This window comes from Canis aureus, chromosome 11 (assembly GCF_053574225.1).
Source record: "Canis aureus isolate CA01 chromosome 11, VMU_Caureus_v.1.0, whole genome shotgun sequence".
In the NCBI taxonomy this organism is placed as follows: domain Eukaryota; kingdom Metazoa; phylum Chordata; class Mammalia; order Carnivora; family Canidae; genus Canis; species Canis aureus.
This window is the reverse complement of record NC_135621.1, coordinates 30395529-30422395: the sequence shown is the minus strand read 5'-3', so window position 1 is coordinate 30422395 and position 26867 is coordinate 30395529. Positions and strand designations below refer to the sequence as shown.

Here is a 26867-nt window from a genome sequence, read left to right as displayed (position 1 = left end):
TCGGTGCCATTCCCCTCACTTCTCTCTCACTCCCCGCGCTGTCACTTACGCCCCCAGGCCCCAGTTGTCTTATCTGGAACACCGGGGAGGCCTCCTGCCCCAGGGCAGCTGTAAAGGCAGAGGTGGGACCCCCTCAGTCCCCCCGAGCCCCAGAAGTGCTAAGGCAGGGGCTGTGGGGAGCTGACCCTGTGCTGGGGAGTATTCACTCCTCCCTTGGCAGCCCTCCTGGTCTGTTTTCCTGGCTCCTTGACTATCAAGCTCTGAGAAAGTAGGAACTGCAAGCTCACCTTGCAGTCCCCTGTGAGGCTCCCTGAGGTCTGCGAGCCCACCACCCATGCTGGGCCAAAGAAAGGAGCCTTCTTCCTGCTCCTCCAGGTCCACATCCACTGCATTGGACAGGACAGACTCCAGAGCCTTTCCCTCCACGAGGGGACATCAGTCTGAAGGTCCCTGGGGGGCATTCACCAAGCAAAACACCCAGGAGAGTGTCTCTGTCCTCAGGGAGTGTACAGGGGTACAGTCAGATATGGTGTTTGGAATACAGGTGGATGCATGGAACTTTCTATATGTATGTAAATATCATGTGTGTATACCTCCAGGTGTTTCTTTCCCTTTTTTAAAAAAAGATTTATTTATTTATTCATGAGAGACACAAAGAGAGGCAGAGACACAGACAGAGGGAGAAGCAGGCTCCCTGCGAAGATCCCGATGTGGGACTCGATCCCAGGACCCCAGGATCATGCCCTGGGCTGAAGGGAGGTGCTCAACCATTGAGCCACCCAGGTGTCCCCAAGTATTTCTTTACCAGATCTCTATGCCCTATAGTCCAGGCCCCCACCGCCTCTTTCTTGGACCATAATAGTATATATTCGACTAGTCAGATATATGCACGAGGTGATAATATTCACACATGGTGCTAAACGTGGGCATAATTCCAACCACGTTGCATTTTTCAACTCATTTATTCTCTAAAGTTATCATCCTTTCCATTTTATAGATTGGCACACAAAGGCATCAGGGAGGCTAGGTATCTTGCCCAAAGTCACACAGCAATTAAGTGGCAGAGCTGGGATTTGAACCCAGGCCCTAGAGACGGTGCTCTTCATCTTCAACTCTCTTGATTCTGATTTGCAGAATCAAATCTGCCTGCAGAAAAAAAAAACAAAAAAAAACAAAAAAAAACAAAAAAAAACAAATCTGCCTGCAGAATCAGCTCCCCCTCCCCCCCCACCCCGGTCACCCTTCACACACTCCGAATCAACCTTCTTCCTCTGCTTAAGACCCTCCTGGGATCTCCAGTTGTCTTTGGGGTGGTGGTGAAACCCTCTGGGCAGGTCCTGATGCCCTCCTGGGCCTTGTTTTTAGAAGTGGCCCCTTTGCAACATGCATTTGGGATCAGTGTCTATCTTTTTCAGTATGCAACTTCCTTTATAACATCAAAATAATTCCTGAACCAAGCATGGTGGCAGTTCTACTTCTAGGCCTCACTGATGGAGAAAACATCTCCCAATAAAAAGCTACCATGACTTCAGCAGTACTTTTAAGTATATTTGATGAATTGCTATATATGATATATAATTTTTTTCAGTTTTAAACCAGACTGGATTCAGAGATAAATTCTCAGACTTCCTTGGACTCAATGATCCTTAGCCTTCAGCTTAGAAACCATTTTTCTTCCACTCTTCCAAGATCTTACAGGTTCCTGAGGTATATTTGAACATGCTGATCCCTTGTCCTGGAGTGACTTGCCCTAAGAACCCAGTTCAAGTGGCGCTTCCTCTGGGAAGTCCTCCCTGATTCATCACCCCACCACTGCCCAGCAAATAGCTTGGCTCCATTGTTTCTGCACCACAGCTAGCTCTCTATCATTGGTCATGGTACACCGTCTTGTCATTGTTTGTTTGCAAGCAGTATTGGAGAATTTGGCCATAGAGCACTGGAGCTTTGGCATCTACAGGCCCCAGGTTCCTGTCTTGGCTGTAGCAGCTTCTAGCTTTGTGAACTTGGACAAATCCCTTCACTATTTTTGAACATCAGAATGCTCATGCCACCTGTCTTCCCAGCATTACCTAACTCTTTCTGGTAACAGAGCCTTCCTCTTCTTCCTCCCTCCTCTCTTCTCTTTCTCTTTCTTCTCTCTTTCCTTCCTTCTCTCCCCTGGTTTTAAAATAAGGAATCTATTTCATGTGGTTTGATAGGACTACAGCAGTGGGCATGTGTTCCAGACCTGGCCAATAAAAGTGCTGCATCCCCTGGTCACAGTGATTGGTTTAAACATGGGTGTGTGGCTCCAGGCAGGCTAATCCAGGCCTGTCTGGAACTTTCTGCAAGAAAATGAAAAGAGATTGTCCTTTCCCACAGGGGTGCTAAGCATGTTGGATGTAATTCTAGAGGGTGGGCAGCTGTCCTAGCCACCATGTAGAGTCTGTCTGAGAAATGGAGAGAAAGATGAAACCTTGATTAGATCATGCATGCCCCTTGATCCAACTGTTCCTGAAGGCAGTTACACCTGGGCTTCTAGTAACAAAAGCCAGTACATCCTCCCCCCACTCTCCCACCGCCCAGCTTTTTCTTTTAAACCTAAGTTAGCATGAGTCAAGTTTATTTCAATTGTAACAGAAAAGATCCTGATAGTCCATTACATGAATAGTTCCCGATGAACCATGCTTTTTACAATTCATGTCCTTGTGTTGTCAGCCCCCTTGACTAGAGGCTGGGGCTTGCAACTTGCTTTAATCAATGAAATAGGATGGAAATGATGCTGTGCCAGTTCTGGGCTTGAGCCTGAAGAATCCTTGCCAGTTTTTGTGTTCTTGCAGGCTCTGAGCTGCCACATAAGTTCGGGGGCCCTGCAGCAGGGACCGAATGGAGAGGCCACACAAAGAGAGAGGGGGCCAGACAGCATGTAGGCAGGTGGAAACTCAGCTTGCTGGTGTCCTCACTGAGTCGGGCCCCTGGCCCACCTGCCAGCTGAATGCAGCCCCCTGAGCGATCCCAGGCAAGAGCGGAAGAACCACACATTTGAGCTCCATTCACAGGACACCATTTGAAGAGATGATAAAATGATTGTTATTTTAGGCCACCGTGTTCTTGAGCAGCTTGCGACACAGCCTGACATAGACGAGGCACTGATGAACACACCACCTCATAGAGCTGTTGTCAGAACTGAGGAAGACAGAGCGTGTAAGTTGCTCGGTGCGGCGCCTGGCACGCAGAAGATGCTCGTTAACTATCAACTGTTCTTTCTCTAAAGATTTTATTTATTTATTTGACAGAGAATGAGAGAGACAGAGCACGAGCAGGGGGAGTGACAGGAAGGAGAAGCAGACTCCCTGATGAGCAAGGAGCCCAACATGACAGACATGTGGGGCTCCATCCCAAGACCCTGAGATCATGATCTGAGCTGAAGGCAGACTCTTAGAACTGATCAAGCCACCCAGGTGCCCACCAACTCTTCTTTTTTCTTCTTCTTTTTCTTGTTGTTACATGCTTGTTGCCCAGATTAGATCATGAGCTCATCCAGGGCGATGATGTGCCATGTGAATTGCTGTGTTTCCAGAATCCAGCACAGGACCTGCCATATGTTGCTTTCAATAAATGAATGAATGTCAAGGGGAGGCATCTGCAACATGCAAAACCCAGGATCATTTTTTTAAAAATTGTATTTATTTGAGTGCATGAGCACGAGAGAGAGAGAGAGAGAGAGAGATAGCGTGCACAAGCAGGAGGAGGGAGAAGTAGACTCCCCACTGAGCAGGGAGCCTGATGTGGGGCTCCATCCCAGGACCCTGGGATTATGACCTGAGCTGAAGGCAGATGCTTAATTGACTGAGCCACCCAGGCTCCTCCAAACCCAGAGCCTAATGCATAGTTTGTCCTTAGCATATATCTTTTGATCAGATCATATTTCAAATAGAATTCAATCCAAAGGGTATAGGGGCCACTGAGGGCCCAGACAACTTTTCCAGGACACATAATCTCCTTGTAGCAACTCAACCACTCAGGCTGGGGGAGGATCCACCACCCTGTGGCTATGCCATCCAGAACACAGCTCTTACTGGTGGCACACTGGGGAAACATGGGGTATGGAGAACACTACCATGGCTCTTAAATTCTTTCTCATAGAAGGTACACATCTTATTTCCACTTACATTTCATTGGCCAAAGTCTGTTACATGACCCCATCTAACTTCAAGAAGCAGGAAATTTAGTCCTCCCCTGTGGCCTGAAGGAGAGGAGAATTAGAAATACCAAAGAGGGGTTTTAGGTCATGATCTTGGCTCGGGTCATGATCTTGTGGTTTTGGGATCAAGCCCCGTATCAGCTCCCTACTCAGCGTGGAGTCTGCTTCTCCCTCTCCCTCTGCCTCTCCCTCCACTTGTGTGTGCTCTCTCTCTCTCAAATAAATAAATAAAATCTTAAAAAAATACCAGCGAGCAGTATGGAAATCTACTCTTCCATCCCTGGGCCACTCATCCCAGAGGGGCAAGGCCATGTACCCATATGGCACTCGCTCAGGTGTGATGGGGGCTGTTCTCAAGGTCAGGGGGCCACCCCACTAGATGCTTATGACATAGGGGCAGGGCAGTCAGTCAACAGGTGTATCTCTCTGATTAGCTCTGGGTATGGTGAATAGCAGGGATGATACCCCATGCTTCATCTTAGAGAAAAATTAAGATGCCAATCAGTAAAGTGACTTGCCCAGTTCCCAGAGATGGATTAACTTTTATTAAAAAAATTTAATAGATAAGAGATGAAGCAAGAATAGCAACATGGTAAGGGTAGATTCTCAGCAGTGGGTGTGTGGCATTCACTATAAAGGTCTTTCCACTTTTTTATACATTTGCAAACTTTCACAATAAAATGTTGGAAAATTTTAAATTTAAATTTACTTTTGGAATAGTTATTTTTTAAAAGATTTTATTTATTTAATTCATGAGAGACACATAGAGAGAGGCAGAGACACAGGCAGAGGGGGAAGCAGGCTCTTCGTCGGGAGCCCAATGCAGAACTCGATCCCAGGACCCCGGGAACATGCCCTGAGACAAAGGCTAAACCACTGAGCCATCCAGGTGTCCCCTTTTGGAATAGTTAATATGCTTACACACTTCAAACTTCAGAAGGTGGTGAAGCCTGAACTGTGTAAATCTCCCTTCTTCCCTGTCCCAGGCACCCATTTCCCTCTCCCAAGGCAACCAGTGTTCTCACCTTCTTATGTGTCCTTCGAAAGATATTCTGTGTCTATGCCACAGCAGTCCTAGACAGATGCAGTCTGTCCCCATTTTTGTTATCTGAGGAGGGAGCCCACTGTACACACGGACATGCATCGGGGATTTCCTCTATGCCGGCTAAATACTTGGACCCTATTACCTTGTTAAAGCTTCATAAACAAACTTGTCAGGGAAGCATCATGAGCCCCATTTAATGGAAGAGGAAACAGATGTGTGGAGAAATTAAGTGAACTGTTTTAGATCCCATGACTAATAGGGGGCAGCATTAGGATATAAATCCCATGAGGTGTTCTGGTATCTTATCCACGGGAGTGAGTGGGATAGTCTCCTCCACGAAGCCAGAAATGAGCACGTCCGTCACCCTGTGAACTAGGACCTGCTGGTCTTAGGAGGCTTCAGTGCGTCTGCTAATTTTCGCTGAGAATCTTTCCCAAGCCGTGTCTCCTGGGATGGAAACAGATGTATAATTGTCATGTCAATCGAGCAGGTATAACCAGAAGCAATTTTTCTCCCTCGCCCAACCCGATGCTGTGGGGTTAGTTCCTGCTCCATCCCTAGAGGAAATCGTCCCACTCATAGGTAATAAAAAGCTCTCTCTGGTTGGTAGCCACCCTAAATCTGTCAGTTCAGTAACTAGCATATCCACTTTTATTTAATAATTAAAAGTACTCAATCTAACTGGTAGGGACTCCTCCCCCTAATGCAGGTCACATCTCCCAGGAAGGACAGTGAAGAGTCCTCTCTTGATCCCTGGGCATTCAGGGACCCCTCCAATTGGTTTTCTGCTGAGGCCTGTTCACCCTCCTGTGCCCTGGCCAACGACAGGATCTAAGATGATCTCATGCTGGCTCGCTTTCCTGTGTGGCCACTTCTGCAGCAAATAAACTCCCCAGAGAGCATGAGACTTTCTGCAGTTGGGAGTACAGCTCCTTGTCAATCAGAGTTCTGCTGCCCCTGGCCATTTCCATGCACCAGACAACAATCCATGAGGCCATGAGTGCCCGGGACATTTGGGTCAACCTTTGCCATTGGTCTGGCTTGGAGCTTCTCGAGCACTCCATGGTGGCTTAATCTGCAAAGACAGCCACCAATCATTCCTCTCATCTGGATGTGCACACCACCAATCTCAGCAAGAGGTGGTCCATTCCTCTGCCCCTTTGATGCATGGAGATGAGCATGTGACTCACTTTGACCAATCATGAGGGTACAGAGGAATTGTGCAAGTCTTGGATCCTGGAGCCCAAGACTCTGTGCGGCTTCTCCTTTGCTCTTTTGGGAGCCAGCCACCAAGTACCAGAAGCTCAGCCTAGACTACTGAGTAATGAAAAACTGGCCCCCCACCATTCCAAATACTTCAGCTGAAAGCAGCCACATGAGGGACCCCGTGTGGGACAGAACCGCCCAGCAGAGCCCCACTGACCTATGGAATCATGAGACATCAAATGTTGCTGTTTTAAGCCACTGATTACAACAGTAGGAAACTGCCATAGAAATGGGTACCGAGGGTGGGTGGGGGGATGGGGTAACTGGGTGACAGACATTAAGGAGGACACGTGGTGTGATGAGCACTGGGTGTTATATGACACTGATGAATTGTTAAAAACTGCATCTGAAACTATATGTTGGCAAATTGAATTTAAATTAAAAAAAAAAGAAAGTGGTACCTAGAAGTGAATGTTGTTGAAACAAAACTGAAAAGACATGGCATTGGCGTTGGGACTGGAGGCAGGTGGAGCTGGGAAGGCAGGGAAGAGATGGGTGGAGGCTTTAAGATGAGCAGAAACTTGCTCCCGGAAGGTTGCAGAAAGGGGACACTTTTAAGTAGGGGCAGAACTGAAGGGCATTTTACCACACAGCCTGCTATGCTCAAAGTAGGAGAAATCTGTCTTGGAAGGAACTGTGGCTGGGTCTTTTAGGGGCACAGAGTAAACTCCACTAAGATTCATGGGAAACATACAAAGTTTTCAAGAAAAATGGTTGGTGAAAGAACCATCAGCCTGGACTCAGAGAAACAGTTCAAGCTGAAAAGAGGTGTTTGCAGTCTCAGCTTTCTATAGGCAGGAAGCAAGCTGAGAAAGTTAGTCTTTTGCAGACATGGGCCATTTCTAGAAAAGGAAGGGGGGGGCACCTGGGTGGCTCAGTGGTTGAGCATCAGCCTTCAGCTCAGGGCGTGTCTGCTTCTCCCTCTGCCTCTGTCTCTGCCTCTCTCTGCATCTCTCATGAATGAATAAATAAAATCTTTTTAAGAAATGGGAGGAGAATTGGGGGATCCAAGGAGGGAGGGAGTGCACCCGACACGTGGGATATTTCTGGCTTAAGATCAGACTAGGGTGGGTCAAGCACAGTCGAGAATTCTTTGTGTCTCCTCTCATCAAGAAGCAGAGTCTATTCCTCTGCTCTTCAATCTGGCCTGCCCTGTGACTTGCTTTGACCAACATAATGCAGCTGGAAGCCAGTCATCACGTGCAGACATCCATGGGTGGAGTGACAGACCCTGGAGGATGAGAGATGTGGGAGAGGGAGAGAGAAGCCCAACTAGCCCCCAGTGCTTCCAGTCCCTCTCTGCGGTGCCAGACATGCTAGCAAAGCCTTTGATGAAGCATCTCAGCCAGCACCCCGTGGAGCAGAGATGAGCTGTTCCCACCAAACCTTGCCCAGCTGCAGAATTGCGAACACATGAATAGTTTCTGGTGTTTTAAGGCACTGGATGTTGGCCTGAACACTTGTGCAGCAATAGAAAGCTGACAAAGACGTTGGTACCAGATATGCGATTTGAACTCATGGGAGTAACAGTTCTAATGGCAACATGTGCCTAGCGGGATTTTAAATTGCTATGGCCCCTTGGCTGCTGTGAACCTTCTCTTATTTCTCTTCTCATTTTTTAAGGGTTTTATTTATTTATTTGACAGAGAGAGCACAAGCAGGAGGAGTGGCAGACAGAGGGAGAGAGAATAGCAGATTCCCCGCTGAGCAGCAAGCCTGATGCAAGGCTCAATCCCAGGACCCTGGGATCATGACTTGAGCCGAAGGAAGATGCCTAACCGACTGAGCCACCCAGGCACCCCCTCTTGCCATTTTTTATTGAAAGCATCCATTGCCATGTTCTTATCCCCATTCTGTGTTGGGTGTGTGTGGATAGAAGATGGGTGCAAATAAATGACCCTTTCAGTTCTTCAGTCACCAGATCAAGAAAAGATGCATCTGAGGAACCTCATCTGCATGTGGGCCTTGAATGGATGCCCAGATTGGATGACACTTTGGTGGGGGGTGGTTCTCGGGAGGGAGTGGGCATATTTTGCCTGCTGGAGAGCTGTCAACTTCCAGAGGGAAGATGGTGGTAGATTATCTCCAAACATGGCCACCTACAATTTCTCCTAACTTTGCATGTGCATGTCACTCCTCCCATCAGAAGGAATACATTTCTCCATCCCCTTGACTCTGGGATGTCCTTTCGACTTGCATGGACCAACAGAATGGGTAGAGGTTACACTGTGAACATCACAGCCTAGGCATCAAGATGTTTTGCGGTTTCCACTTTTGCTTTCTTAGGATCCAGCCACCATGTAATGGAACTTGAGTTACACCAAGGAATGATGAGAGCCCATAGGGAGAGGAAGAATCCCAGCTTGTCCACCCACTGGGGGGCCACACTTGTGGGGGAAGCCACTATGGCCTTGTAGTTGCAGCCAGAACCTCAGTTAAGTGTAGGCACATGAGTAACCCCAAATGACATTACATGGACCAAAAAGAACTACCCAACTGCCAAACCCAAAGAATCATTAGAGATAGTATATCATTTTCTTTAACTTAAATTTTGGATATTGAACATACAGTGCAATATTGGCTTCTGGAGTAGAATTCAGTAAACCATTGATTATATATGACATCCAGTGCTCAGCACAACAAGTGATAAGTGCATCATTGAAGGTTAGGTCTTGAGATGGTCTTTTCCACAGTAATAGATAGTCAAAACACACCTCAAAAAATTAGTCTTTTCGGTTGGGGCACATGGCCCTCCAATGACTTCCTCTAAAGAAAAATCTACAATCTTCAACTTCTCTTTCTGACTTTAACCCCTTTATAGCTTCCAGGGGATAAACCAAGTGTCAGAAAATTGTTTTTTGACTCTTTCATTTTCACAAGACCAGCATAAGGAGTCGAGTACAGGGGTTGGCAATTAGAGCCTAAATCCAGCCAACCACTTCTTAAAAAAAAAAAAAAATATATATTGTGAGCTAAGGTTCACAAAGCCTAAAGTATTTGCTATCTGGCCCTTAAAGAAAAAAGAAATTGGCAACCTAGAATCCCACTTTGGAATGTGATAAACGGTTGGCAGTTCTTGTCTTGGATCCTCAGCTAAAGTTTAGGTGAAAATACTTCCATTTTACTTACTGTTTCAGATGTTTCATGAGCAGAGCATTCTGTAGCCAAATAAACTTGAGAAATAAGCATTGGAAAACCAAAAGTTAACTAAGATTCTTTCATTGCAGCCTTCTCTCCAAGAGAGCAGGATGAGGCCCACAAAACCCTGTTTTCCTAAATATTCTGGTAACTTTTCTCCTGGTGTGTCTTTCATGATTTGACACATTTTGGGAATTCTTGTTTCCTGATACAAACGATGGTGGATGTACAGAAAGATGCCATGGAGCCAGGCTGACTTGTCGATACTAGGTCTTCATCTTGACCTTCTCCCCCTTTTTCTCCTTACAATTCTCTGGCTGGCTGTCCATCTGGTCATAAATAGTTTAGTAAACATTTTTTTAAAGATTTTATTTATTTATTCATGAGAGACAGAGAGAGAGGCAGAGACACAGGCAGAGGGAGAAGCAGGTTTCCTGCAGGGAGCCAGACACAGGACTCCATCCCAGGACCCCGGGATCACAACCTGAGCTGAAGGCAGACGCTCAACCACTGAGCCACCCAGGTGCCCCAGCAAACCTTTTGTTTTTCAATAGCATTGGGGCTCTTCTAGAAGGGTCTTGTGGAATGATTTCTGGTCATACACAGTTTAATCCACACTAGGCTGTGAGAGACTTACAGTTCTCTGGCAGAGGTGAGGTGAGGATTGGGGATTTAGCTTTTGACGGACCTCAGGGAAGGGCAAAGTGGAATCCAGAGACACGTACTTTTGCTCTTTCTTGTCACCATCAAAGTTTGGTTCGTCACTCAGCACCTGTCCTGGAAGTGTTCTGTGATGGTCTGGAGTTACTTCCGAGCAGATTCCTTTGTGATCGGAAGGAATGTTTTATGCCAGGAGGAAATTCATCTGCTCAGACTTGTTGCATGTTCCCCTGATATGACAGGCTCCTCTGTCAAGGGATGTTTTAACTTCTAGCTTCTTCTTCTTTGATTATATTCAAAAGGCCCCAGCAGTGCTGACTCATCATTTCAGCTCCTGAGAGCTTCTCTCTCATGTTTACCATCATCTTTATAACTAAAAAGAATGAACTCATGGAGGAAATGGTAGACGGATGCCTTTTTCTCTTTGCAAAGCTAATTTTTTGCGGAGGAAGATTTGTGCAGGAAGATAAAAGAATGCGTTAAAAGAAGCCGTGGTTGTGTTTATGTTTGAACTGAGCATGAAGTACATTTGCACACATGACATTTCCAGATCCTTCAAAAAGTAGACCTAGATATGGAACACTTCCATGATTTAGCCCTCCAAAAGGCAGTATGTTCCATAATTGGCATAAAATTTCAAACTCTAATTGATCAGAGCACTGTGAATGACTAAGAAGCACTTTTAGCAACATATTCTGTTCTGTGTGTTCAGTGAAAACCAAGGTGTGTGAGGCTTGGCCATGGTCATGTATATGCACAGTTTGGGGGTCCAGATGGGATTTAATGGTGGAAATTGAGGCTTAACAAGACACTCCTGGAGGTGATCCTGGGTCTGGGGGCCCTCCCTCTGGAGCAACGAGTGATGGGACCTATTTCTATGGAGTGGACTCTGTGTGTGTGTGTGTGTGTGTGTATGTGTGTGTGGTTGTCAAGTCAGAGAACTATAGTTGGGCCCCTGGCCTGGTTCTGACACTCCCATCTCAGCTGCCCCTGGGGGTATCTTGTGCCTCACCTGCCATGGTTGGAGAGGGAGCTGGGAGGGAGCATATGTGCTATGGTGCTTTACAATCACTCCTCCTGTGGGCCGCAGGCTGGCACGTTTGGCTCAGCTCTGGGTGTGCTGGCCATTCCAGCCCTGGAGCCTTCAGCCCCAAGAGCCAGACCTGGACTGTGGTGTCTGCACAGAAAAGTCATCCCCTGCCTCTCCCACCTGGTCCTCGGAGCTAGGAGGAGCAGCGAGGGTCTTGTATCAGACTCAGGGGTGTCACTGGGCCTGCACAAGGGGCTTGCTGGGTCTCCAGGGGTGGCCGAGGGGCTCCCTCCCTGCAGGTGAGAGGGGTGCAAGTTTAGGCCTAGCGGATCTTGCTGCACGTGACTGGGCCCAGAGCAGGAGTCTTGCGCAAGGCAAGCGCGGAACAGAGGGGGCGGTAGGCGCCGGCAGCACTGCCGTTAGAGCTCGCGTGTAGCTGCCAGATTCCTGGGAGCAAGAATCCATGTCTGGCCTTCCCTGCATGGAGGCTGCCAGACAGGAGAAATGCAAACCAAACCCCGTAAAGATGGAAATGAGATCACTTTGCTCCCAGTCCTCAACCTTCTGTGACTCCCTGTCACACATGGAAGGAAATCACAGTTCTTTTTTTTTTTTTTTTTTAAGATTTAATTTATTTATTTGAGAGAGAGAGAGAGTGAGAGGGAGCATGAGCAGGGTGGAGGTGGAGGGAAGAGGCAGGGGAAGAAGCAGACTCCCCACTGAGCAAGGAGCCTGATGCGAGGCCGGATCTCAGGACCCCGGGATCATGACCTGAGCTGAAGGCAGATACTTAATGGACTGAGTCCTTCAAGCACCGAAAAATCACAGTTTTTTTTCCCACCACCTACCCCTGCAAATCTCTGGACGTTCCACTGGCCCTCTCTCTGACCTCACCTCCTTCTTCCTTCCCCCTCACTGCAGAAGCTACGACAGCGCCACTGGTCCCACCATGTACCACTCGTGTTCTGACATCCCAGCCTTGGCTCCAGCTCTCCCTTCCTCCTGGAAACTTCTTCCCCAGATATCTAGCCTCATGGCTCTCTCTAGTGCTTCATCTGGGTTTCTGTGCAAATGTGGCCTCGTGGGAGAGGCCTTCCCTGGCCACCATGTCCTCAGCACCATCCAGGCCTCCCCTCCACTTCTCTCTTTCTCTTTCCTTGCTTTACTTTCTTCAAGGCTCTTTCTGCTGCTTGATTGGGGATCACATATTTATTCATCCATCATTCGCCTCCCCTGCTCAGAAGAAACCTCAAAGGCTTCCCCACTCCCAGAATAGTGCCTAGCAAAAAGAAGCCTTCAGTAAATAGTTGTGGGATGGATGCATCCTTGAGATGGTGGAATGGTAATCAATGTAAGTGGCATCCTAGTGGTGGGACGATGGTGTCTCTGGGTGAAGGAAGATGCTAGGAAGGACAGAGAGAGCTTGACACCCAGCCCTCAGGACAGATGGGGCGTGTCTGCTCCCACCACTCCTCACTGAGGTGCATCTGATACACCGTGTTAGCAACTCCAAAGTTTAATATAGCTGATGTCTTGGCTGCAAGCAAGAGCTGGTAAATTTAGTTGGAGGATTAGGGAACATATAAGATGCATAGCTCCTTAAAAGGAGCTGGATGTCAGGGGAGAAGCAAAGTGGGGTGCTTCCCGAAGTTGGCCATGAAAGGGGAGGCAGTAGCCCTTGCAGAGCTGACCTCAGGGTCACGTGTGCTTAAGCTTCCAAGGGGGCAGCATCCCAAATGTAGGGGTGACAGAGGGCAAGCCCAGGGACATTGCCCATCACTGAGTCACCCAGGCACACAGAGCAATCTCTTCAACCTGCTGACAAGGAGAGGGACAGCTTTAAAACCACGAGGCTGCCCAGAAACCATAAATAAATCAATCAGCACATGTGACTCTATGAAAATGTGGAACTTGTGCTAGGCAAAAAAATGCCATCAATAGAGTCCAGAGCAAACAACAAAATGGAAAGAAAAATATTTGCCGCACACATAGCAGAAAAGGGTCGATTGTCCCTGGTTTACAAAATGCTCATCATTGATGAGAAAATGATGAACAATCCAATAGAAAAAAAAAAAAAAAGAATCCCAGGGCATAACAGGAGGGTGGAAGGGAAAGAAATACACATGGTCAATACATGTATAAAACTATGCTCAGCCTCATCTAGCATCAAAGAAACACAAATCAAAATGAAATAATTTAACTTTTACTTATCAGGTTGGCAAAAAATTTAAAGTGTGATCATATCCAGGGATGGCAATGAGAAGAGGAAGCATAAATTTCCCTTCTGAAAGGTGATTTCTACCCAAATTAAAAATGCACAAGCCCTTTGACCCAGAAATTCTATCACTAGGTAGTTACCTATGGATATTTATAAATACGTTCCCTTGGCTCATTTGGTTAAGAGTCAGAATCCTGGTTTCGGCCCAGGTCATGATCTCATGGGTTGTGGGATCGAGCCTCAAGTGGAGTGGGCTTCCCCGCTCAGCAGAGAGTCTGCTTGGAGGGTCTCTCCCTCTCTGCCCCAGCCTCCACCTGCGCACATGTGCTCTCTCTCTCTAAAATAAATAAATAAATCTTAAAAAAAATATGCTCCCAAAGGAATATTTCTTCCTGAATATTCTGGTCATACTAAAATAAGCTATAAACAATTTAAATCTCCATCAGTAGGTGGTGATGATGATGGTGATGGTGATAATCATGATGATCATGATGGGGATGGTAATAGTGGCGATGGTAATGATGGTGATGATGGTGATGATGGTGGTGATAGAAGAGGAGGAAAAGAAGGAAGACCAGGGGCAGAGGAGAGACCAAAATGGGGATAATGAAAAGGAGGAGGGAAAGAAGGACCAGCTGCAGTGTGGGCACTTTATGTTCTTTAGCTCATGCAGTTTTTCTAGTTATGCTCTGAGGTCTACACATAAGGTGACCACTTGTGTGCATTTTATGATCAAGGAGATAGAGGTCATAATTGTGACTTATCTGAGGTCACCCTCCAGGCAATAATCGAGCCAGCATTTATCTTGTAATTTTTTTCTTTATAAAAAGTCAGCATTTGAACACGCAACCTTGAAGATCTTTTTGGCCTCAAGCCTCCCCACAGTGCCCAGCACAGTGCTTGGCACATAGGAGGTAAACAATAAAAGTTACATAAATCAGAATTTATTTCTAAAAGAACTCTTATCCCTCTAAGTAATGCTTTTGGGGGTGGGGGGTGTTCCAAGGCCTGTGGGTCTGTTCTTTGCAAGTCCCAGTGGTGAAGATAGTTCTCCTTTCAGAGTGGGCTCGTTATTAAGTTATCACCTCAGCCCCAAAACTATTTCTATGATTCGCTTTGTGGCATTGGGACTGGAACTCTGCAAACCCCTTTCTCTGCAGCAGGCTGCTGCCTGTTAGGCTCTGCCACTAGTGGGCGCTAGAGGGAGACTGCAAGGTTGGATGGGGAAGTTCTCCTGAGCAGCATGAGCCTCACTTCTTCACCTTAGCAATGGCCCTTCATCTTGGTGGCAGCACTTGGTAACCATTTCCAATTTTTTTCTGCACCCCTAAAGCCCCATTGCCTCCCTTCAGTGTCCCAGAGCCAACTGGATAGTGTCCTCTTCTCAAGAGGTCCAGAGATCTGCGGGGTCCCCTCTCTGAATTTCTAGGTTCTAACACCTGTCCAAAGAATTCCCTATAGCAAATTCTCTCTGTTAAAATAACTGGTGTGCTTTCTTATTTGGGGCTGGACCCTGGCTGATGCACAAGGTAAATTTGATTTGGGGGCAGTAACTGTTCTTTGGACCCAGGTCTTAGAAAAAAAGAAGGAGAAGAAGAAGAATCAGGTTGTCTGGTTTTTGCATTTTGCATCAGAAATAAGGCTTCACCAGGAAGAAATGAGATGGATGTTCTCATGTAACTTACTGAGCTATCTCCCACTTCTTGGTTTTGGTTTTCTATTTTTACAATCCTGACAGGCAAGAGTGTGACCAGAATGAGACAAAGGTAGAGTCTGGAGAGTCCAGTGTCCCAGTAGGCAATGGGCAGACCTTCCCTGGAGTCTGGACTTGACCCCTCCCTGCACTTCCATTAGGCCCTGAAGGGCTGGGAGGGGGGGTCACTGCCATCCTTTTAATCCTCCCAACCAAGGCCCCCGAACTCCTTCCTGCATTTTGTCCTGAGAGTGGTGGAATCAACCTGAAACTGTCAAAAGACTTTTAGCTTTTAAACCCTAAGGGAGGACAGCTGAAAAGCAAATACAAAGAGAGCAGGAGTTAAAGCAAACCTGGCACAGCTCACCATCTAGAATTTGGAACTTGCTTGCAGCTTGCCCCTCAAGAGAAGCCAGAGAAAGATTGTTTTTCCTCATTAACTAGCTCTCGACCTATTTCCCTGGAGCCAGTGCCATTTGCCACCCACCATCCAGAGGATGCTAGTAATGGTAAGTTCATGAATTAACTCACTCAAACCACCCTATGAGTTAGAGCTATCCTTAGCCCCATCTTACAGATGACAAAACTGAGCCCCAGAGAGGCTAATAACTTTCCCCACGTCACTCTGCTGGTAAGTAGCAATCTAGGGTTTGGACTCCATTGGTCTGGATCCGGAGCCCCCGTCCTATCCACACCTCTGGGTCTTTTCTCAGGGATGTCCCTCTTTTCTGGGCGGTTCACCCCACAAAGGCATAGCCTCACTCTTGTAAACTGCCATCAACTAAAAGCTTTCTTCTTCACAAGGCAGCCTAGGTTGTTGGAGAATTCATTATATTGGGTTCGCATTTCTTTCTAGTCTCTTCCACCTTTTGTTCTTGGGACTTCCTTAGAATGAAGGAAATTCCATTTCGCAGAGAATGAGTGTGTCTTTGAAACCAGCATGAGTCTGTTCCTGAGTTTTCTCTTCTCGCATTGTCTAGGATCATCTGGATCTACCGCGCCCAAGTAGCGTGATCCTGGACTGGTTATGTACCCGCTCTTTGCCTCTGTATCCTGACCTGTGAAATGGGAACCATGGGATATGTACCTCATGGGGTATGTAACACGTGAAGCCCCTAGGGCAGTGCTGAACACTGGGCAAGTGGGCTACTGGTTCTGTTCCGTAGACTTAGCACCCCCGGTCTTTCAGATGGGGGATGATCGTGAACTTGCTCGGTACACAGTATGGTTCTATGGAATAAGCCATGCAGTTTGTGACCCTGCGCTCTGTCTGTCCATCCCCATTCCCCTCTTCTGAGAGCCTCTCAACCCTGCCCTGGTTGCTCGGTCCTGCCCTGCTCCAACCCATCTTCCCCTTGGCTTCCATGGTGTTCTCCGTGAAACACAAATCCGATCTGGCACCTGCCCTGCCGAGATCCTCCCGCAACTGCTCCTGGGCTGCTGGATAAAGCTCCAGCTCCTTAGTTTGACTTACAAGGTTCTCCTTGGTCTGTCCCCTGCTGACCTATCTGCCTCTCCTCTTCCATCTCCCCTCCTACTCCATTTTCAGCTAAATGAACCAAGTCCCAGATCTCTGAGGCTCCCCTGACTTTGAGCCTACCTGCCTCCAGCTTGATTCCTGGGTCCTAGCCCAGGGCCTGGTGTGCAGCAGTGGGGTGGCCCTGGTAAACCTTGGTTGATATATGGGCCGGTGGGACAGTGCATAAAGGGAGTGCTCCGTAAGCCATCTTGGCTTCCGCGTCTGTTCATGACATGGTTTTTTTCCAAGGGTCATATTTGAAATCTGTAATCAGGGTCCTCTGGTCTTTGAGTAGTGTCCTGCGGGCCTCCTGCTGGGCCAGGCATTAACCCTTTAGTGGATGCATTGTAAGGAGGTTTTGGGGTCCAAGGGGAGAGTGGGGGTAGGCACAGGCACCAAGGAGCAGTGCTTTGTAACAGACTGGTTTAGAAGCATTGCAATATATATATTTTAAAGATTTTATTTATTTATTCATGAGAGACACACACAGAGAGAAGTAGAGACATAGGCAGAGGGAGAAGCAGGCTCCCTGTGGAGAGCCCGATGTGAGACTCGATCCTGGGACCCCGGGATCATGACCTGAGCTTAAGGCAGACGCTCAACCACTGAGCCACCCAGGCATCCCAGCATCTCAATATTTTAGCAATGCTACAGCTGTGCCTGTTTCCCCAGAAAGCTCCTTCCACATCCCTAGACCCTGTTCACTCCCCTCTCGCCAGCTTCCCCTGGCCTGTCCTCTGGCTCTGCCCCAATTCCAGCCCATCACCATTTGGAGGCTTTTATTTTGAAGCTTGCTCAGTGTCATGGTGACCCGTTTTTGTTGTTGTTGTTGTTGTTGTTGTTTTTTGTTTTTTTTTTTTTCCAGAACTCATCCACAGGGCTTGGAAAGGCTCCTTCCCCACATGGCACTGTGGACACCCATCTGGCCTGGTTCTTTAGCATAAAGGTCCCTCCCCTCTGGGGCTGCTCACTCAGGACTAGGACAGGGAGCTCCCAGCCTGTTGTTCTTCTCATCTTTCCTGGGCACACACTATACCAACAGCAGGGAGTGGCATGCAAAATAATGATTTGACACCCAGAAACCTTCATCCAAATAGGTTTGCAAATTGCATTAACCTTTGAGACAACAGTTTAGTAACCACCTGAGAAAGTGAAGGGTGTTAAATGGTTGCTCCTGGGGGTGGTGGTGGCTAGGGTGGAGAGGGGCGCCCTGCGACCGTGCACTGGTCTCTGGGTGTCCCAAGTGTCAGGTAGGATGACTGTCCCAAAGGGAATACCCCTCTGCTTTGTGTCTTCATGTTCCTCGTGGACTGTGGTCTCCATCAGGTGACGCTGTGGGCCCCAGGCCATGTGGTGTAGAGCCTCACAGGCCCTCCTCAGGCCCCGGGGCAATTCACTCTCCAGTCCAAGCTACAGGTTCCTCATCTGTGAAAAGAAGCATAATGTAAAGAAAAATTTAAAAAATGCAAATGCAAATGGCCAGTTGGAAAAATGAAATGCCTGTCATGCTTTACTCCTGGAGGAGGTGATAGCAGATGCCTTCCTAGTTCCTAGGATAAAATGGTTTGGTTAATTCTGGGGTCATTAAAAAGGGGTAACCACCTGGGCATAATCTGAATGGAAGACATACAAAGCGAGAAACCCCTTTGCAGAGAAAAGGTAGGCATCGGCTTCTTCTCCCTTCTGAGCATTCGCTGACATTATAGAGAAAAAATAGAGAAAGCACGATCCCACAGAAACAAAGAGAAGAGAAGGAGGTATCAAGAGATGGGAGATTGCAACACACCCTTGGAAGGGGCTTTGTTTGGAATGATGGTAATGTATTTAGAAATGCCGAAGAAGCTCAGCACACAGAGGGCACACCAGTGAGAAAGAGAGTGAGCTTCTAGAATCCCAATAAGGTCCAGATGCAAGGGCAACAGGTGGAGGGGACGATGGTGTGAGATGAGAGCCGGCAGCCAAGGGCTGACTCTTGAGCCTCCTGCAGGAGGTTTACGCTCTGGAGATGGCAGAGAGGGAATTCTCGGGACACCAAGGTCACCAGACAGAGGGTGGGGAAGAGACATGGGGCTTAATTAGAAATCCGCATCCCGAACAGTTAGAACATCTTCCTGGTCCTCTGGCTTCCAGTGCACCTTAGCCTGTTCCTATATTCCAAGCAGAGAATGGCAGCTGTCAGAGAAGTTACTGGAGAATTTCCTAGAGAAAAAGACCCATGCCTGCTAGCATAATAGGAGTTCCCAAGGATACAGCTGCTTTTCGGTCCCAACACTTAAATGGACACCTGTCAATCCACTTGCCCTCACCCATACTTGCAGAGCTTCTGATAAGACTTTTTATTTTTATTTTTTAAAAAGATTTTATTTATTTATTCATGAGAGACACAGAGAGAGAGAGACAGAGACATAGGCAGAGGGAGAAGCAGGCTCCATGCAGGGAGCCTGATGGGGGACTTGATCCCAGGACTCCAGGATCATGCCCTGAGCCAAAGGCAGATGCTCAACCACTGTACCACCCAGGCGTCCCCTGATCAGCCTTTTTAGTACATTTGTGTTAAATGGTAGCAAACAACCAAAGAGTATTAGACACATAAGGAAAGCTGTTGATGTAAAACAGAGACACCAAACTGAAAAGATGAAAGAAGAGCCTGGAAGAAACACTGTCCCTCTGGATTGGACTCAAGAATGAATCACCTGGATTTCAAAATGACTCCAGTCAAGCCACAGATGCATGAGCAAAAATGAATTGCTTATTGTTGTGCACCAGTGGAGATTTCTGCAGTAGTTGTTGTTGTTGTTGTCTTAAGATTTTATTTATTTATTCAAGAGAGACACAGAGAGAGAGGCAGAGACTCAGGCAAAGGGAGAAGCAGGCTCCATGCAGGAAGCCCAATGTGGGACTCGATCCCAGCACCCCGGGATCACGACCTGAGCCAAAGGCAGAAGCTCAGCCACTGAGCCACCCAGGCGTCCCTGAAGTTGTTTGTTACAAAGCAAATGCTGATGGATACAATCTATAAACAAGAATAGGATGCTATGACAACCAAATAATCAGAAAAGAAGAGAGAGATGTTGACAATTTAATATAAGGTAGCCAAAATAGGAATTTTAGCAGTAGGCTTGAAAAGTATGTCACAGAAATAGCTCCAAGGATAAAACAGGAAGAAATGAAGATGGAAAATATGCGGGGAAGAAACAGACTTAGGAAAAAACCATCCAGGAAGTCTAACATCTGACTTAGAAAAATTTTTAAAAAGAGAGAAAGAAAGAACAGACAATTACCAAAAAACAATCCAAGAAAACATCCCCAAACTGACGACCATGAACATCCAGACTGAGTTAGGTCTACCACAGTACTACTACAGGGAGTGAGAAATAATCCACAGGACACGCATCATCATGTGACGCCAGAAGACCACAGATAAAGAAGGTTCCAAAAGCTCCCAAAAGGGGGAAAAAAGGGAATTAATACAACGCAACAAAAATAAGAATGCTGAATTCTCAATTACTGTAAGAGGAAACTGAGGCATAATATCTAACAATCAATCAAAAATAGCAATATAAGCTTTTTATTTGGAAATGCAGAGGAATTTAGAGAGAATAATGGAAGGTTTAAGTAATTCCCTTGGGGTGGGGGCTTTTCAGTACTTTTCCTCCTTGCGGAGAACCAAGTGCCGGCACCTTTTATTTAAACGTTGACAAGTCAGTGATCAGAAGTAACAGGTGCAGTGAGAGCCACTTGGGAGGGGAAAGAATTGGAAGGGAAGGGTCGCACAATGGGCCATGTTTTGGGCCCAAAGACAGGGACAGCTAGCAAGGTGCTTCCTGCAGCAAGAGTGTGCAGGTCATCCTGGTCATCCCCTCACCTTCTGCTCTTCCCTGAAAGTCTGTAAATGTGGTCTGAGGGAAGTAAGGGGGGCATGCCCCCTGTGGGGCGCTGCTGGACTCAAGGAGGCAGGGTTTGGATGAGAGGGTGTGGCCACAGGGAAGAGAAGACCCCTCTCCCTCCTCTTACTAGAGGGACGAATGGGGGTAGGGGTGCTGGAGAAAGTCTCGATCCTGCTATTAAGTGAAGTGGGGACAGGATGACCTGTCTTCTCACGGCGACGCTAGTCTGAGTGGTCTGAGCACCAAACGTTATCATGAAGGTGAAGCCCACCCTAAGATCTGCATAAAAGCAGCAACACCTTGATCATTGTTAGGATCTCTGGGGCTGTAGGGCCCCCCATGAGAACCCCAACTTCCTTGTCCTAAGCACCTCCTATGTGCCAGGCAGATAACACATTTCAACCCTGTGACACCTTTCCAGGGGATAGTTTATAGTATTTCAGGAAAAATAGGAGTTGGCCAAGCAGAGGAGGTGTGGGTATCATGGGGCATCCCCAGCCTGCAACACGGGCTCGAGTTGGAAGAGGAGGGGGATGAGGCCAGAGTCAGGCTGGAGCCTGGCTTGATGACAGCAAGCCCGACTGGCTCTCTGGAGAGCTGCGGCATTGGAAGCCTCACAGTTAGTTCTTTTTAGGAAGGGCCTCCTGCAGCCAGGGTGGAGGACAGACTGCAGGGCTGAGGTGGGACGGGAAGATCGGGTAGGAGGAGAGGTTGTAGGGATGGAGCGAGGGGGCAGCTGGAGGACATTTGGAGGTGCAACACATTCCTAGGGATTAGATACAGCAGCCGAGGGAGGACAAGACGGCCCTAGGTCTCTGACTTGGGTGGATGGTGGAGACAGAGGTTGCAGGAGGAGCTGGGGAGCATCTGCATGCGGTGGGGGCCCGGAGGCAGCTGGATCCACAGGCCTGGGGCACCACTGGGGTACAGCTGGTAATGGGGCGCCCAGGAGTGGATGAAGCCCGCAGCCAGAGAGAGCACGGGCGTGGGTGGGGGTGTTTGGGGTTGAGGATGTAGATGAAGAGGAGTCCAGGAAGGGGCCTCCAGACGTGGAGGGGGACCTGGGGAGCAAGGGGTGCAGGGAAACTGAAGCATCAATGGAGACTAGGGCCGGGGCAGAGTGCGCAGAGGGCAGGAGGTCCTGGGGCTTCCGGGTGGGAGCAGGTTGCCAATGGGTGAGAGGAGAGGATGGAAGGGCAGTTATAGAATTGCCAGGACCTCATGTTGCAAACCTCTCTGGTTCCTGGCTGTGCAATCCCGGGCTCAGGGGCACGCTGGACAATTATTGCTCGCTGTGGGCCTGGACAGAGGAAGCCCTTCCCTTAACCTGGAAGGCAGAGCCCATGAAGAGGAAAGTCTGCAAGCCCGCTCACCTGCTTGGCCCCCCTCTTCACGGCCTTCCTCCACCCTCTACACACATGCGTCCGTCCCATTTTGGACACTGGAGATTCATGGATGAATGTGACAGCCCCTGCCCTACAGGTACTTATGCTACAGAATCCTTAGCAGGAAGGGGTGGCAAGTCTAGAAGACTAGCTCTTCTGGGGAGGGACTCCAACCCATAAGAGCTAGAGCTAGAAGCCACCCCCCAGCCTTCAAAGAGCCACTGACCAGCTTTGCATCTTAGCTGGTGGGAAGCATCCAAAGGCTGAAGAAAGACCATAGAGTCATGGAGGTGGGGGGACAGCCGGAGAAGGCACTGAAATGTGCTGGGAGAGGCTGCAGGGATCTATAGGATCGAGAAGAGGCAGGAGAGAGGAGGGAGACATGCCCTGGTGGCTGAGGCTGGAGGGAGTGTGTGCAGAGGCTACAGAAGGGCGGGAGGAGAGGGGTTATGAGAAGCTTGGCATTCTTTTTTATTTATGCCTTGGAGGCAGGACTGATTTTCAAATAGAGCCCCAAGCAGACATGGGAGAGCCTGGAGCCACTGGGTTCTATTTACCCCCTTTGGGTGCCATTGGCAAAGTCAAGTTCTGACAAGTCCAGGCTGTGCAAACTACAGCCGGAGGGACCCTCTTCTCCTGGGGGAGAGTTTTAGAGGCAGTGGCATCACAGTAGCGTCCAGGGGCAGAGGTCGACCCCCCAGGGAGGAGGTGACCTTGGGCCAAGGGCGGGGCTGCTCAGCTTCATCCCCACCAAGGAGTCACCCTCCTGAGCTCTTCACAGATCCACAGTCTCTATGAACAGTTACCTTGGCTCTTAACTCTTGTTCAGGGGTCTGCAAACGACGGGCCAAGGGTCACATCTGCTGCCTATTTTTGGAAATAAAGTTTTATTGGAAGATAGCCACCCCCATTCAATTATTTATTGCTACTGCTGCTTCCATGCGACAAAGCAGGATCCAGTCGTCGTGACTGAGATCCACGCCCCACAAAGCTTCAAATATTTACTATCTGGCTCTCTAGAGAAAACATTGGCCAACCCCCTGCTCTAGTGTACAAGATGGGAGCTGTACCTGTTAAGACAGGTTGAACCTGTCCTAACAGGTTCAGCTGTCCTAACAAAGGCCAAAAACACCATTTCTGGAGACTGCATTTCTCTCTTTTTCATCAACAGTCTGAGTGTAAGCCGTCTGGGGTTGGGTCAGAGAGCCTCTGCTTGTTTGACTGACTGTCCCGTTGGCCTCGGCAGCCAGCAGGAGGGGGAGCAGGGAAATGGAGGAAGCACCCTCTCTCTTTGAGGGCACAGCCAGGAAGTTGTGTCCACAGCTTCCCCTCCCATCCCACTGGCCAGCGCTTGGTCACGCGGTCACCTGTAGCCGCAAGGTAGATTGGGAAATGTTACCTTTAGCTGGGTGCCCACAAGTCCGTTACCACTCTGGGACTTTTTCACCAAAAGAAGGCGGAGAGCATGAATTAGTTCAGGGGATCTTAGCAGTTTCTGGTTGAGACCAAAAGCATAGAGTAAGGGAGGTGAGGAATATACATTCCCCTAGGAATAACATCCGCAATGTGTGCCAGTTGAACAGGTGTCAGTTGCTAATATAAAATTCCTCCATCACCCAGTTCCTTCCATAAATATTTATTGAGTCCTCAATTTTGTCAGGCTCTAGCTGGGTGCCTTTTATAGAGAAAGAAACTGCAGGTTGGAGTAGTTGGGTGAGTTGTCCAAGGGCCCATCCTTCTGCTCCCAGCATGGGTTCCTCCTGATGGTCCTGCTTCCCTTGGGACGTCCTAGCCAGGAGCTGGACTTGGGTCCTACTGGGCTGGCTGGGTGTTGGGAAAACAGAAGGTGCACTGAGTATTTTAACAGTGAGAAGTTAATATAGGGGATTGGTTGGCCAGATCTTGGAGGACTGAAAAGCAAAAGGGGACACTGAGGCAACCAGAGATGCTAACTGCTTCCTATGGTCGTGGGAGCAGAAGGAAGAGAGTGCGGTTATCGCCACCTAGAAGTTGGAGGAGGAGCAAGTGGAGGTGTAGATGCCTCAGAAGCTTAGAGAAGTTCCCCCAGGAATCTGGGACTCAGAACTTCAGACCTCTGAGGAAGGGGTGGGGTGAGGCTCATCCAGGGGATGTGGAAAAATCTAGAATTGATTGTTACTGGAAACAACTATGGCTTCCAGGGCAGTGCTGTTGGGTACAGTGAGGAAACTCACTGTACTTCTCCATCTTCTGGTCTCCTGGTAGTAGCTACTGTTGGCAGAAAAGGATAGGAATCGGTCTGCAAAGCAGAAATATGGTTTGGAGACCCAACACCAGCTCCAGAAAGCTGAGCATAGAAGGGTAGGTCTGGAGCTGAGAGGAGACAGTTTAATAAGCAGCCCAGGGATCCCTGGGTGGCGCAGCGGTTTGGCGCCTGCCTTTGGCCCAGGGCGCGATCCTGGAGACCCGGGATTGAATCCCACGTCGGGCTCCCGGTGCATGGAGCCTGCTTCTCCCTCTGCCTGTGTCTCTGCCTCTCTCTCTCTCTCTCTCTGTGACTATCATAAATAAATTAAAAAAAAAAAAAAGCAGCCCAGAAGCTATTACTACATTTAGACCCCCCCCCCCTTGTTTAAAGACCTGGAACCACTGGCTCTGAGCCAGTGTGGACCTGGAACCTGGGCACATCTGCTTCCTCATACACCGGCTGGTAGGAACATAAAATGGTACAACCACTTTGGAAAACAGTTTTCTTATAAAGTTAAATACCATATGGCCCAGCACCCTGCTCTTAGATCTTTACCCACAGGAAATGAAACACACGTCCACAGGAGCCTGTATGCTTGAATGTCCGTAGTAGCTTTGTTTTAACAACCCTAAATTGGAAGCAGCCCTGATGCACATCAGTTTGTGAAAGGATAAGCAATTGTGGTATGTCCATACACCAGAATACTACTTGGTCATAAAAAGAATAAATTCTGGTGTACTTGTCAACATCAATGAATTTTAACCGCCTTATACTATGTGAAAAAAGCCAGACACAAAAGACCCCATTCTCTGTGATTCCACTTATACTAAATTTCAGAAATGACCAACTAGAATCATAGAAAGCAGTTGGTAGTTGCCAGAGTCTAGGGCAGGGAAGGCAGATTGGTTGCAAGGGGCACGAGGAATCTTTTTAGGATAATGGAAATGACCTATACTGTGATGTGGTTGGTTACATAATTGGTCAGGAAGTCTTGACCTATACACTTAAGTTGGTGACTTTAAGTTGGTGAGTTTTGTCATATGTAATGACACTTGATAAAGCTGATTTTTAAAGTGAAATCAGAAAGCTGTTAGCAGGGGGCACTTAGTCTTCTTACTTCCAATGCCACCTTCTGTGAGCTACTGTCCAAGCAGCAAAGGGATCTCTAAAAAATGTTAATCAGATTACATCGCTCTTTATTTAAACACTGTAATGGATTCTCTTTCCTCTTTGAATGAATTCCAGAGGATTACTGTGGTCCACAAGAGTCCGAGTCCCTGCTTACTGACCCCAACACTTGCAGGGACAGGAGCCATAATGCAAATGGAGGCCCAGGTACTAGGTACTTACATGTAAAGCTGTGGCTCAAGCCAACAAACAGCTACTAAAACAAGTTCTATCCTACCTTGACAGGCAGACCTTTGTGAAAAGCTGGAAGGTCAGGTTCAAATTTAGAAATCTCGAAGTCCTTGGAGTCCTGTGCTAGAAGGTGATGGCGTGGAGAGGCAGAAGCTAAGCCACTCCCTCCCTGCCCTTTGCCTCTCCACCCTGGCTCCAGCTGAACCTGAGGACACCTGCCAGGCATCTGGAGACATTTGTGTTTGCCACCCTCTGGGAGGTGAAAATGGCATTGGGTGTGGGATCAGGGGAATGGATGCTTACGCATCTCCCAGCTTCTCCTGGAATTGTACTTTGTTCTGTATGCATGTGTATGCCGGTGTGTGTGCGTGCACGAGCATGCGTATGCATGTCTGTGTGTGCACGTGTGCATATGCGTGCCTACATGGTCGTGTGTGTATTTGAATAGCAGCATGAGCTCCTTGAGGGCAGCAGCTGTGCCAGGTTCCCGTCCGTATCCTTTATCCCTGTGCAGAGTGGTTGCTAAATGAATATATGTGGAATGAATAAATGAAAGAACGGGGGCCAATCTAGCACAGTTACTGTGCTTTGGAGTCATCCGGGTTTGAGGTCAAAAATCTTACCTTGCTGCTCGCTCACTTACTCACTCACTTTGGTTCAGGCTTCTAATCCTGTACAGACTCAGTTTCCTCATCTCCAGGGGAGGGATAAAAATATGACCTATTTTATAGGAGTAGGTGTGAGGATTAAGTAGCAATAACCGGGGCCGACCTGTACCCAGCCGGACTTTGGGCCAGGCCCTGTTCCAAGGCTTTGCAAGTGCCAACTCAGAGGCTCTTGCAAATTTATGGTGGAGGGATGGTGAAACCATAAGCTCAGTGCATCTCGGTGCCTACTGCTGATCAGTGGAGAGGAGGTTCAGGGTCCTTAGGCTCTGGGGGCATCTCCTCACGAGGGACCCTCGGGCCCTTCTGGGGAGGGCGGTGGAATCCAGCAGGGCGGGCTCACAGTGGGGCCCTCCGGCCGCCGGTCCTTCTCCTGCAGCTCCTGACATCCCTCCTCTAGGTGGCGCTGCGGAGCGGGAGCCGGGCTGTTGAGTCGCGGCGCCCCCTGCTGGTCCGCTTCCGTCAACATTTTGATTAAGTGCAGAGCCCTTGGCAGCAAGTCGGGTGCGGGGCGCCTGGGTTAGAATCACGTGGGGGAAGAATCAGAATTCAAAGCGATGAGTTTTAGGACGCCGAGGAGCAAGGTGTGCTT

General features: G+C 48.3%; 1 protein-coding gene across 1 annotated transcript in view; it reads left to right on the top strand.

The window, feature by feature from the left end:
• NCF4 (neutrophil cytosolic factor 4) overlaps positions 1-26867 on the top strand; it is a 74513-nt gene that overhangs the window by 24416 nt on the left and 23230 nt on the right. Inside the window, exon 2 of the mRNA XM_077914646.1 lies at positions 16214-16328. Within this exon, the coding sequence (XP_077770772.1) occupies positions 16315-16328 (14 nt within the window). The 5' untranslated portion in view covers positions 16214-16314. The remainder of the gene's footprint in view (positions 1-16213; positions 16329-26867) is intronic.